The 13,215-nt window shown below is 41.6% G+C and overlaps 2 protein-coding genes across 4 annotated transcripts in view; one reads left to right on the forward strand and one right to left on the reverse strand.

Annotated features, from left to right (window-relative positions):
• Nucleotides 1-1,896: 1,896 nt before the first annotated feature.
• On the reverse strand, nucleotides 1,897-6,594 carry LOC116794225 (Sjoegren syndrome nuclear autoantigen 1 homolog). 3 transcript variants are annotated; one of them, XM_032702939.1, is made up of 2 exons: nucleotides 6,498-6,594; nucleotides 1,897-5,589 (listed from the first exon to the last, which is right to left on the reverse strand). In XM_032702939.1, the coding sequence occupies exon 2, from the start codon at nucleotides 5,519-5,521 to the stop codon at nucleotides 5,177-5,179; it is 345 nt and encodes a 114-aa protein (XP_032558830.1). In that variant the 5' UTR covers nucleotides 5,522-5,589; nucleotides 6,498-6,594; the 3' UTR covers nucleotides 1,897-5,176. The 3 variants fall into 3 exon arrangements, with proteins under 3 accessions (XP_032558830.1, XP_032558753.1, XP_032558670.1); XM_032702862.1 differs by having other exon boundaries at nucleotides 6,502-6,587; XM_032702779.1 differs by lacking the exon at nucleotides 6,498-6,594 and adding an exon at nucleotides 6,466-6,485.
• Nucleotides 6,595-6,754: 160 nt separating this feature from the next.
• The window catches only part of WAC (WW domain containing adaptor with coiled-coil), a 57,559-nt gene continuing 51,098 nt past the window's right edge, over nucleotides 6,755-13,215 (forward strand). The window contains exons 1-3 of the mRNA XM_032702647.1: nucleotides 6,755-7,327; nucleotides 7,450-7,486; nucleotides 8,872-9,067. Coding sequence (XP_032558538.1) covers nucleotides 7,287-7,327; nucleotides 7,450-7,486; nucleotides 8,872-9,067 — 274 coding nt within the window. The 5' untranslated portion in view covers nucleotides 6,755-7,286. The remainder of the gene's footprint in view (nucleotides 7,328-7,449; nucleotides 7,487-8,871; nucleotides 9,068-13,215) is intronic.

Raw genomic sequence — 13,215 nt, forward strand, 5'->3', positions numbered from 1 at the left:
GCTATCTAATTCAGATGAATCCTATTCCAAAAGTTAGATTTTCCCATTTATGACATTCAAATTAAGCATACTTACAAATATTAGCAGCTTCGAATCATGTAGCAAACAATAGGCTTGCTACAATCAAAATGCTAAGATTTTACACCATTATTTTCAATGCTGCTGCTAAGACATCCAAGTTTGTAATAAAATTTACTAATTTTCTGTAGTAGTTATTGGAGCATATCCATAGTCTTGCACTAATAGACAGAAAAACCAGAGTGTTCCACCCCACAAGATCTCGTGAAACTACTTTTGAAATCATTACAAAATAGAAGTGTTCTACTAGTCTCACTTCTACAAACACCATATTTTTGTATAATCAAACTACAGCACTGAACCACTTTTCACATAAATCCCACAGGCTAAAGCCATGAATGACCAAATAAGATATCGCTCCCTTTTCTGCAAGCCTGAACCTCTCCATGTTTTATTAGAAACATGCAAGTAGATGGGTTTTACAGCTAAATAGTGAACAAAACTTCATCTGCAAGCCAACTGAGGCAGACAACAATCAAGGACTATTCCAGGGCAACAAATTAAAGAGAGATTTACAAGCAGTTAAGGGACAAAGAACAAAAAAAAAAACCACTCCCAGTTTAAAAAAAGACATGGAACAGACACCCAAGAAGCAGCCACGGTACCTGACTCCCCGCCAGTAACATAACAGACACGGACAAAGCAATTGGTGCACAAACTAAACCAAAGGCTAGTCTGTCCTTCCCCCAAGAGAAAAAAAAGAAAAGATTTTCATCTGTATTTAAAAACACACACATATATTAAAAATAAAGCTAAAAAAGCACTCTGATTTTAGGAAAACTTGCTTATCCACACATCAAAAAACCCCACCAATACACACACAAAGAAATCGATATTAAAGCATCTATTGATACTTCACTCACTAGTGAATAGAAGGAAAATAAGTAAATGAACTGTTTTGTCTACTTGCATAAAAAAGCAGGAGCCTGGGATCTACTCAGATTTAAGGCAACTGACACAAGCTACAACTTCTCATTCAAATTTCTCCTAACAAGTAAAATCAAAGGAGTAATAGATATGGGTCTTCTGCATAAGACTCACCTATATTGAGTTAACCGTAGACATTTCATGCTTTTGCTAATAATCTTCTGAATGTTCCTGTTCCATAATTACAAGCATCTTGTTCTAATTTAGCTTAATCCACTTAATCCATTTGGAGTGGGACACACTTACACCACACGAGCCAGATGGAATTGAGATACTCAGTTCTGAAACAGCAAACCAATACCCAGACATCTGAGGTAAGATTCATTGTTTGAATAGACAACTTTGGGTATTCGAAGATGCCTAGTCTTCCTAGCCTGAAGAATTCACAGTCCAAGGAAACAAATCTCTTGCATTCAGTAAGTTAAGACCCAAAAAACTGCCATCTCTCTAACAAAATTCTCTAAGATCAACCTCACACACACATAGAGTACATCTAATACAGACAGGATTTAGGGTTCTTTACAAAACCCAAGCAGCTCAACGATGACTGCTCATAGCAGAGCAACCAGGGCAGGAAACAATAGCACTGTATCCTGTGTGAGCCTGGCAGTACACTTACCCAGCAAAGGAGAGGCTCAGATTCCACAGCTTCCTGCTGGAACTGGCCACTGTGCAGCTGGGCATGCAAGTTGGTGTGGCCAGAAAGTAGTAAAAGGCAGAAAGAGAAAGCAAAACGTAGGCTGCCTCTGTTGCTGACTTGTCAGTGGGCTTAAAGGAAGGGGGAAAGGCTGGATTTCAGATGAACTTCAGATGATTTCTGAAATTTGATTCATTGGGTAGCAAAAACTGTAGGCAGTAGCTCAGTACAAGCACATTTAAAGCAGATAGAAATTAGGAGAAACTCCATCTGTCTTTTTATTACACCCCGTCATGCTCCAGTCTTTCCAAACCACAATTCCACATCCATACTTTTTTCTTCTCTACCCTAAAAATTAGGGCCAACCCCAGTCCATTCATCTCCATTTCTGTGAGGTGATTAGCAGAAACTGCATGTGGGCAGGTACCTGAACCGCAGGGCAAGCACCAACAAAAAGAGACAGTTATGGATTGGACAGTTTTGGAATGGCTGCTGGAGCACTTCACCCAGTGGCTCCTATAATCACTTCCACACACAGAATTACTTCAACATACCACCCGCAAGCAGTTTCTTTGATAACCAAACTCCATCATACAGAATAAACTTAGTTTACTTGGAAGGAGTCAACAGTCAAATATTTTGACAACCCTGTTGATAACTAGAGTTATTAAGTGCTGGGTACATATTAAAGAAGCATTGGTATAAGAGCTGGGAATCATCATATCTCATCCAGTTAAGTTGTTACTTGGAGACCAGGCAGAGGTGCCTCTACATAAATGCAGGGCTCTAGAACAGTGCTCTAGATGCATTTCACTAGATCTCTGAATGAAGCACAGGTAGGAGTTTCCTCACATATCCAGTAAGACAGAAGACACCCAACACAGCCCTTTAGATTAGGCATTTCAATTTGGGAACCCAGCTTTTGTCATTAAGGCTCCTAGACTGTAAGCACTCAAGTAAAGCATCAAATCTAACTCAGAGAGTCACATATATTCAATACAAAACTTAAGTCAGGATTAAGTATGATGCTTTTAAGCTTACAACTTACCTTATTTCAGGTAAACTTCCTGTTACAGGCCAGCCCTACAGAGCAGCTTGCAGCTGCACATTATCATTTCTCTTCTAGCAATACCATGTACCAGTTGAGTTTACAGGTCTCCTGTTCTGAACAAACTGAAGCTGTTTAACAAAAGCTATTTCTGTCAAGATTTATACTACCTTAAAAAGCAGTGAAAAAGGTTTACCACTTCAATAAAAGGATATAGTAAGTTCATTTGGGTCAATACAGAATATAATAGTAAGTTCTATTTTTGAGTAACAGCTCTGCATGTGTGCAATGACTGTCACATAACACTGTAGTTATTCTACAAATAGGCAGGCCCTAGAGATATATGTTATTTCTCCTAATTTTTAAGTTTGATTTTAAATGAAATTTTACAGATTGGGATCACTGAATGGAATTCTAACAATATTTCAACATTTTATTTGAATGTTGGGAGGCCCCAGCAGTTACATTACTAGCCAGCAGTTACATTTTCCCCTTGCTTTGTAACAAAAAATTCAAGCATCTCCAGTATTTTAGTTTAGACATTATAATAGCTACAATTACATGTAATAATGGCTGTGAGTAAACTTCTTTAAAGACTTAAAAGGTTTCTCTTAAAACTTTAGTTTTAACAGCCTCAGTAGAACAAGAGGCATTATTTATGATTATTCTAAGGCAAAGAAACCTGTAATTATTGTGTGAGACTAATACAAGAAATTAGCTATGCTGTTCTCTATAAATGAGTTTTCCATGACACAAATTCTTTTTCACAGACAATTTTGAGTTACCTTGCAGATAGTAAGAAGCAGCAGTTTACATATGCAACTGACAGTTCCTGCTCTTTAGTTAATAATTTTTCCTGAGTCTTCCTCTTTTGTTGTAAAGCAGTTACTACTCCCATTCTAAGGGAAGACAATGTCATAAAACAGCCAGTCAAATAAATCACTTTTTTGCTACTAAACATAGCAAAATTTTTGTGTAACACAAACAACGGGGTCCTGAATGCTGTGGTACTGCAACAACAGCAGTAGCCCCGAGATGATCTAATTTTATCACCTCAGCATTACCCAAGGAAAGCCAGTGGAAATGCCATACAAGTAAACTGTGATTAGCTTGGTACACTAATCCCTGATGTAGCATGACAACCAGAACAAGAAATTTGTTTCCTATGATTTGTGAAGAGCTATTAAACTATTCACACCTACGCTGTCCTCTAAATTTGCACCTGAGAGACACACTATTATCAAGTAAGATCACAATTGCACTTCTTTCAATTTAGTTAACTGGTATTGAATGAAGATTTGACTACAACTTAAAAAGTTACCGCTATAACAGAAAATGGGCAGGACAAAATGCATGTGTATGTACAAGTACATAACTACAGAGAGGTTCACCAGGAATAGAAAACAGGATTAAATCAAGATTTCTGCCTTGCTGTCCTCCCTGATCTCTAAACTAAGTTCTACTTTAATGTCATCCGTAAGATGCAAACCACTTCTCATTTTCATCTTTCATTTATATTTATTTCTCACCATTCCAGGATGTTCACTATTCTTTACAACCTTATTACAATTATTTAATACATCAGTATAGAGCTAAAAGGCACTAAAAGGGTTTCCAGAAATTCTATTACTAGCTTTTAGCCAGGATTGTCTTCTTTGGCCTTGTATTTATCTCTGTATTTTTAACTGAACTCCAGTAACTTTTTCAGGACTTCTAGTCACTATTGAAATAGTCACCTTTTCCTTACCCATGAGTTATTGGTCCAGGTTTACATAATGTAGCTGCCTCTGTTGCTGTGCCCTGCATTTGGAGGCATGTGCACTTGCACCAAACCTGTCTTCCACTACAGCACATCTCCTTCCTAAACAAAGCTTTTGAGAACAGCTTCAGAAGATGCATGAATCACATACAGTCTTACAGTTTAAGCCTCCATGCTCTGCATTAGTCATGTTTCCTCACCTTGTCCCTCCATTATTCCAGAAAGGAGATGATAGTAAAGAAGAGCTGTCTCTGTGCAAGCATCAGACAGAACTCCAAGCTACTAGAGAAAGCTAAATAGTTAATTTCTACTTGGTTCAACAGTAAAGCCTAACCATTTGTAAAGTAAAAAGAAGCAGTATCTGATCTACTTTTCTAACAGGAATCTACCAGTAGCCATCTGAAGCCAACTAATAAAAACATGACTTTTTTTTGCTGCTTCAGAAGTCTTGAAGTGTTACCATGTCAAAACTGACAGTCTCTTATCTGCCTCAACTACCTCTTTGAAATATAATTTTGTAGTGTTTAAGTAACTAGATTTTTTAAAGCAAAACAGCAACTTTATTTAATCTATTTTCTAGTGCATTTAAAAGTAATAGTAATAAAACATACAGAAAGGTTGGAAGAAAATTCCTTTCCGCTTATACTGTTGCTGTAAGGTTCCGTGGCTAACCACACTTCTCACCCAGTGGAATTTTAGCACTGTAGAGTCCAAACATTTGACTGTTTCACGTTACATTTGGTTTCAGATCTGGTGAATGCCTTAAGCTTCCCACTTCCTTCTTCAGGACATTAAGTAAAGTTCTAGAACTATCCAAAATCTTCATGTAAGCAGCTTCAGTTTCAGCAAGAATTTTATCAAGCTCATTCCGTGAAGCCACCTTCTGGGCCAGGTTTTCACATACACGCTCCAGCTGTTCACTCAGGACTTGAATTTCATGCTGGAGTTTATTCCTTTCTTCTTCTGCTTGCTGGATTTGTTTGTTCAGCTCTTCTCTTTGCATACATAAGTCTTCAATGCATTTCACTAGTTCATTATTGTAACCCTGAAGAACAGCTCCCTGCTGAGTCATCCTGCACTCCCTCCCTGAGCTCTGCCACTGCTCCCTGAAGTCCCTGCTCGGCAACGGCCTTCTGCACTCTAATAGGAAAAATACAACAAAAACAGGAAAAAAAATCTTTCAGAGTATTACCATGAATAACGCTGCAACAGCTCAGAGCGACGAGGCAAGATGCTCTGTTTAAGGTTAACATGCTCGTTCTGAGATGTGCCACATCTCTTCCCTTTTCAGCAAGGGAACAGGACAAAATTTGGCATCTGCACTTATACCTTTACTGAAAATTTTTGGCTCCTATAATGTCTTAATACGATTTTGAATAGATGATGCTTTGTACCACATACTTCGAGGGTGTGGTCAGAAATGACCAAGAATCACAGAATCACAGAACTGCCAGGGTTAGAAAGGACCTCTGGAGATCACCTAGTCCAATCCCCCTGCCAAGGCAGGGTCACCTGGAACAGGTGACACAGGAATACCTTCGGGTGGGTTTGGAATGTTTCCAGAGGCACACTCCATGCCTTCCATGGGCAGCCTGTCCCAGTGCTTTACCACCCTCAACGTTAAGAAGTTCCTCATATTGACAAGAAACGTATGTTTTAATTTATGGCCATCGCTCCTCGTCCTGTCGCCGGGCAGCACCTCGTCCCGGGAGGGGCTCAGCGAGCACCGCCAGCAGCAGGGAACCATCCCGGCACAACAGAGGACCCCCGAACACACCGGGGCGACCCGGAATGCTGAGCTAGGGCCAGGACGAGCCCTTCACCCGCCGCCCCCTGGGACACCCCCAGCCCCGGGGTCCGACCCGCGCGGCCCCACAGACATCTTAACACCCTCCTCGCCGCCCAGCGCGGCCCCGCCGAACACGCGCCGCGCACAAAATGGCTCCTGCCTGTGCACCGAGCCCCCGGGCGGAAGAGGAGGAGGGGGTAGGTAAGAGAAGACCTTCCCGTGCCTACCTCCCCCCGCAGTTCCCCACTGTTGCTCCCACCTGCCTGGCGGGATCGCGATTCCTCCCCACCGAGATGGCGGCTCTGCCGCCGCGGACCCGGTCCCTCGCGGCCGCCGGCCCCGCGCGCCCGCCAACGGCCGCGCCGGCCCGCGAGGGGTCACGGAAATACCCGAGCGCTTCCGAGCGCGGCGCCGCCCTGACCGGCCGCGCGGAAGCGCCGCTCCGGAAACACCCGATGTTTTCCGAAGACAGGTAGCGCTCGGGAGAGAGGGCCCGAAGCGGGCGGGGGAGGGAGGGACGAGCTTTACGGTAGGAGCCGATGTTTGCCGAAGGGAGGGACTGAGGGGCGTCGGGCTTGGCGGACGCAGCCGATGTTTGCCGAAGGGAGGGACTGAGGGGCGTCGAGCTCGGCGGACGCAGCCGATGTTTGCCGAAGGCAGAGTCGCCCGAGAGCAAAGGGGACAGAGGGGACGGAGCGCGTCGGAAAGAGCCGGAAAGAGCCGACGTTGACCGAGCGCGGCGTCGCCCGAGTTCCCCGGATGTAGTTGGAGCGGCGGCGGCGGGCGCGGCGGGGGGAGGCGGCGGCCGAGTCGGTGCTCCCGGTGCTCCCGGTGTGTCTCAGCGCGCGCGGGGCCGAGCTGCCGGCGTCTCCCCTCTCGAGGCGATGGGCCCGTGAGCGCCGCTCCAACCGAGCTGCCCGAGCCGCCCCCTCCCCCCGTCCCTGCCCCCGGAGCGCTGCCGCCCCCGCCTCCCCCCTCGGCGCCTGTGGCCCGGCCGCGGCCGTGCCCTCCTGGTCCCCTCACCCTCACACACACAGGCCGGGCATTGATGGTAATGTATGCGAGGAAACAGCAGAGACTCAGTGATGGGTAAATCCCCCCCCCCGGCCCCGCGGGGCCGCCCCCCCCCCCCTCCGCCATGTTCGGCCCGGCCGCGGGGCCGGTAACGGGCGCTCGCTAACGCCTCTCTCTTTCTCTCGCTCTCTCCTCAGCTGTCACGACCGCAGGGGGGACTCGCAGCCCTACCAGGTACCGCGGGGCCGGGAGGAGGAGCAGGGGGGCGGAGGGGAGCTACTCCGGCGGAGGCTCCGGCGGCCGTCTTAGGCCGCGGTGCCGCGGCCGGCCCTGCCCGGCTCCCGGCGGTGCTCCCGGGGCCGCGGGGCGGGGAGGCGGCCGCGGAGCGGGGAACGGGATCCCGGCGCTCGGCACAGGCCTGTGGGGCCGGGGCGAGCAACAGCGGCCTAGTGCGAGCCCTGCGGGGCCCGGGCCTGGGAGCCGGGGAGGTGCGAGGGGCGGGGGAGCGGGCCGGGGTCACCCGCGGAGGAGCCGAGAACCAGGGGGAGGTGAGTGTTTTCTTTCTAAAAACAAAAGGTGTCTTGTTCTTGCCCCCCCAGCCCCCCTGCCCAAAGTCCTTTCTTCTCCCTAAAACTGCTGCTGTGGGCTGTAACCTGAGCAGGGGATGGGTTTAGACCCTGAACAACTTGGGGTTGCCAGTAAGGCTTAATTTCTGCAGTTGCCAGCTACTGGGCACGTTCAGAAGCCATAAAATTCTCGGGCTTCTGACAATAACCTCAATTTCTGTATGGTGGGTACTCTTATTTCTTTGCTGTGTCCACTAAAAAAACAGTTGTAGGTGTGTGAGTCTGTGGATAGCTGTATGTTGGGATACTTCTCTCCTTAGGTCCAGAATTGACCTGTTTCATTGTATTTCTGTGTATTTGTATGGCTGTGAAGTGCAATATAGCAGTCCAAGGCAACTGTCAGTGACAGCTCATGTAAATGTAAACACTTGGCCACTCAGGAGCTCACACTGCAAAACCAAGCAGGTCAAAGTGAGGCAGAACATGTAATTTTTGGTAAATACTTAAAAATGAGTCATTACATTGCATGTTTTGGCCCTCCAGAATTATTTTTTTTAATTACATATGTTGAAAGTGTTGAAAGTATTGAAAAAAGGTCACAGAAGTTCAAGGTAAAATGATCTTGACAAGAGTATGGAGAACATACTCAAAGTTTACACTGATTCAGTGTAACTTTCAGTTCGTATGCTTAATACGAAGTGGAGGCTTGTGCTTCTCCCAAAAGTGCAGAAGAACTGTGGCCTATTTACTGTTGAAAGTGTGTAGTCCATCAGTGAAAAGACAGAGAAACTAGGTTTTTCTTAACAGCTAGTGTTATGTTGGATATGATAGTGGGAGAAAATGGTTTGAGTTCTAATTACAGAACTTGTTGCTTTATTGTAGGTAATTAAAATTAAAAAGACTAATGCTGATTTTTTTTTTTAATAGGAGATGAAAATTAATTAACTTTTAAAAGTTTTTGAAAGAAATGTAAAATTTAGAAGTAACATTTTCACATCAGTCCAGAAACTTCACATCTAATGTAAATGTCTGTTTTCTTGTGATTTGTTGCAGGCTCTTAAGTACTCATCCAAGAGTCACCCCAGTGGTGGTGATCACCGTCATGACAAGATGCGAGACAGCACAGATCCTTCACCGCCAAATAAAATGCTGCGGCGCTCTGACAGCCCTGAAAACAAATACGGTGACAACACAGGGCACAGTAAAGCAAAAAGTGTGCATACTCACAGAGTTAGAGAGAGGGATGGTGGTGAGTTACCTTTAACAAACCTTTATTTAAACAATTACTAATTTCTCATTAATATTAAAATTTAGCCCTTATCACTCAGGTGATGACTCTAAATGTGCCTTGTGCTGTGCTTGGAAGGCTGCAGTGAAGTCAAAGGGTTTCATTTAGGCATTGTAAAACCTATTAATTTTCTGATTTTTACAGGTATGGTAGTTTTCCTTACAGCCCCAAAGATTAAATAAACTTTTTTTAAAAGTGGTATGTCTCGTTAACTTTAGACATACTACAACATTTAATAACATGAAATAATTTTCTGGATTTTCATTAGCAATAAATATAGGCTGTTTTGGATCCTTTTTTAATAACTTGGTGTATTGTGGTGCTATATTGTGTACGTACATGTTTCATAGACTAAACTCCATCAGAAATGGAAAAGAGCTTCTTTATGTTTAGCTGCTTTATAGAACTCTTAATAAAATCAGAAGATGATAATCAAACGTAGCACATACTAGAGCCTTTCTTGACAGAAGCTGGAAGAAGTATGTTCACAGTCAAATCTTCCTTCTGTGTTTTTACAGGATTATAAGACAGTAGTCATAGCCCCAGTATTTTTTAACTGATACTGCTTTGTATCCCCACTTTGTAGAAAAAGGAAAGAGTAGGGTTTTCCTTGTAGTAAATAGTATTAAGGTAACAAACAGTTGTAGTTTAGAAAATTGTGGTTACTGTTAAAATTTGGAAAAGTGTTCTCTGTTTTGGCATTTAGTTTCTCTATCAAATTATAAAGTGGAGTCTTCAAGTAGAGAACTTGCAGCTTTAAATCAGTGCTTTTTTTTGTATAAAGCTAACAAATTGTGATAGACAGATACATTTGTTGCTGCACTAATTTCACCTGATATAATAGTTATAATAAAATAAAGGAAATACTTTCGAGTACCTTTTAGAAAATAGGAGTTCCATACCACAAATGTGTTTATGGTACTCAATTGTTCTTACAATTTGTGTTTGTTTTCCTTCTTTGGCTTAATGCAGAGGCTCTGTAGACCACTGATAATGTCATAGAAGTGTGTAGATGGATTATAAAAACATGTGTCCACTTATTTTCATTATATCTCATCATAATTGAAAGTGTAATCTCAGTATTAAATGCATGTGCAATGCCCACAGGCTGCTATAATGTGCTACTTTTTGGGTTACAGAGGTGTCCTCTTTTTATTTCCTGTTCACCTGTCCAGAGATATTCATGCCACATACTTTTGCAATTCTGCTTAGTTTTGCTACAGTCAGTAATTTTTTCTGCTTCAACTGAGTTATGCATATATGAAAACATCTGGAGGATGAGGCTCTATGTGGGGAGTGTATTTGCTTATTTGTGTATTGGGATTGTTTTTAAGATAGGAAAGACATTCTGAAGTTCTTACTGAGTCCAGCTGGATTTAATAGTTGGGGAATGATCTGGAGCATGGATGTGCACAGTAAGGATGAAGGAAAATGAATTATTTGTAATTTTGTAAATGGAAGGAAAACTCCCCCTGTACCTTCTCCTGGCTGCTAACACAGGGGAAAGTTTCATTTATTCTGATCTGAGAGCAGTCGTTTGCACATCATGTGTTAACAGACTGGAAGAAGGAAGTAGTCTTCAACAGTCTGAGGGAAATTACTAATTTTCAAAGTTGAACGTTTGTACTATTCAATGGAAATAAGTAATATTTTTTGTGTGTTAGTAAGATTAGCTTGGATGCAGTTCCACCTTTGTAAAATATATTCCAAACATCAAAGTTGTACTAAATCCTATATATTGTACGTGGTAAAACCAAAGCTGAGCAGATGTGGGCAGCAGGATATCAGTTTGTCTTTGATTTACTGAATATTTCTGTCAGTGTGAATTGAAGGTAGGTGTTAGAATGTAAGTGAAATGCTATAATGGACATTTGCATATTGCTAATATGTAAAAGACAAAATAATTTACCATGTTCTCTGTCTATTGAATTACACTGAAGTGCTGTTATTGCTATAGTATTCACTTAGTTTTGCAATTACAGACATACAGTGGAAAAAAACCCCGAAAAATACTAAAGTGCTAAAATTTTAAAGTGCTAATCTAAATTTTAAAGTGCAAGCTCTAATATGACTGAAGAGTACTGATTTGCTTTGATGCTACTGTAGTATTCTAGCTTGTTTTCTTTTTACATTCTGAGGGAATGAAAAAGTTGTGTGGTCTATTTTTTGTAATTGCCATGCATTATTTTAAAACCAGTGGTGCTTGATTTGAAACTACTACAAAGATGTTACTGCCTTATGATCTAGCTGAACTTCAAAAAACAAACCTCATTGAAACAACTGAAGTATTTATTTCCCAAAACTGCATTATAGTCCCAAACAATCTCATTTTCTCTCATACCTCAGAAAACAAAATAGGACAGAAATCTGCAGTATTAATACTGAACATAAAGCCAATTTAACCTGATCTCTCCCTTTCAAGTCAATGTTAAGAGAGCATTTCTCTATATCTCTTAGTGATTTTTGCTCTGAAGTGAAACAGGAAGGTTCACAGGTGTAACATGCTGATTTAGTCATGACTGGTTCACTTTTCTGTGGTAAAGACAACCGGCTAAGTGTCATTTAAAGATTGAAGTGTACACATTTGAAATATAAGAACTATAATTAAATTGATTGAAAATTAACAGGAGGTGGTTCTGCCATTTTTGAGTTATTAATATCTTTGGTACCTGTATGAAGGTATTTGTTGTTACAGCTTATTTTTTAAATACTCATGGTGGAAACTTCTGTGTTTGTAGAACTGTAATCCATAGTAAGAAATTCATTTAAAGTTTTAAAACGTGTTATGGATAAGCCCTCCATACTGATACAGTGCAAACAAAGCATGTTTCAAAGTTGCTTACTGCATGGTTTCTGTGGAAAGAGACTGCATGCAGAGCCAGTCATTCTCTGGAGAGAGACTTCCAGGTTTATCTTGGCCTAAACACAGTGAAGTACTTGCAAGTTTTTGTCACATCCCTGGTTTTCTAAGAATACTTGTACATCCAGCATATCAAAAAACTGCCTTAACTTTGTTCTTGCTTTCAGGTCCTTGTGCGTGGGCACATTGTATTCAAGTGTTTAAAACATAATGAACAGCTCCCCCCCTCAGTGCATCTCCTATTTATAGATCAGCTGCTATGGGCAAGTGTGGGGTTTGAAGAGATTAGGGGGTCTCATGAGACCAACTCAAGTGTGAAGTTTCTTAACAGTAACAAATAGGGACTTAAAGCCAGCATTGTTTGTGGGGAATAGGACTAGGAAGGGCCGTGTAGATGTGGAAGAAATGTTTCCATTGAAGAAAAAGGGAAATACAAAGATTTGAGGGTTCTCATGCTTGAAGACGGATAAACTGAGAGCATGGATGACCGTTGTAGTTCTTTTTATATGCATAAATGGGGAGATACTGGTGTACAGGAAAGAAAACAAAGAGGCCATATAGTAGAGTGGCTTTGAAAATACTGTAAGGGAGATGTGTGTATATATATATATATATATATATATATATATATATATATGTATATATATATATATATATGTATATATATATATATGTTATTTAGGAGTAAAAATGCAAGATACAACCTTTGGTAAAAAAAGGGAAAAGGATATTTCTTTGTAATTTAATATACTGAGGGGAATGACCCACTAAGAGTAGAACTTGAAGCAAAAAAGGTTAGTAGAGTTAAGCTACCTGTACTCAATTGTTTCTTATTGTGAAGAAAATACTGTGTTTCACTACATTTATGTTTAAAAGACTTTAAAACTTTGTTGGTTTCATGCCATGATCTTACTGAATTGTTTAAAATAATAAGCAGAGAGTGTTAATGTACATAGCATGAAATCTTTGCTGGATTGTGTTTTATTGTGCTGGGTAGGCTACTTTAATGAAATTTGCTTATAACTTGTGATACTTAAATTCCAAAGTATAACTGAAGCTTTGTGAATGTTTCTTTTGCATGTGGTTTTTTTTTTTTTTTAAATTGGCAGTTAAGAATACTGTCAGTGACCACTGTTAATGACTATAATACACTTCTAAGATTAAACATCCTACTGCTGTTAGAGACTGAATGGAATAATTTAAATAATGAGTTCCTATTTTTATTGAAGTAGTGATGGGAACTTCTTTC

This window comes from Chiroxiphia lanceolata, chromosome 1, assembly GCF_009829145.1.
Source record: "Chiroxiphia lanceolata isolate bChiLan1 chromosome 1, bChiLan1.pri, whole genome shotgun sequence".
NCBI classification, from domain to species: domain Eukaryota; kingdom Metazoa; phylum Chordata; class Aves; order Passeriformes; family Pipridae; genus Chiroxiphia; species Chiroxiphia lanceolata.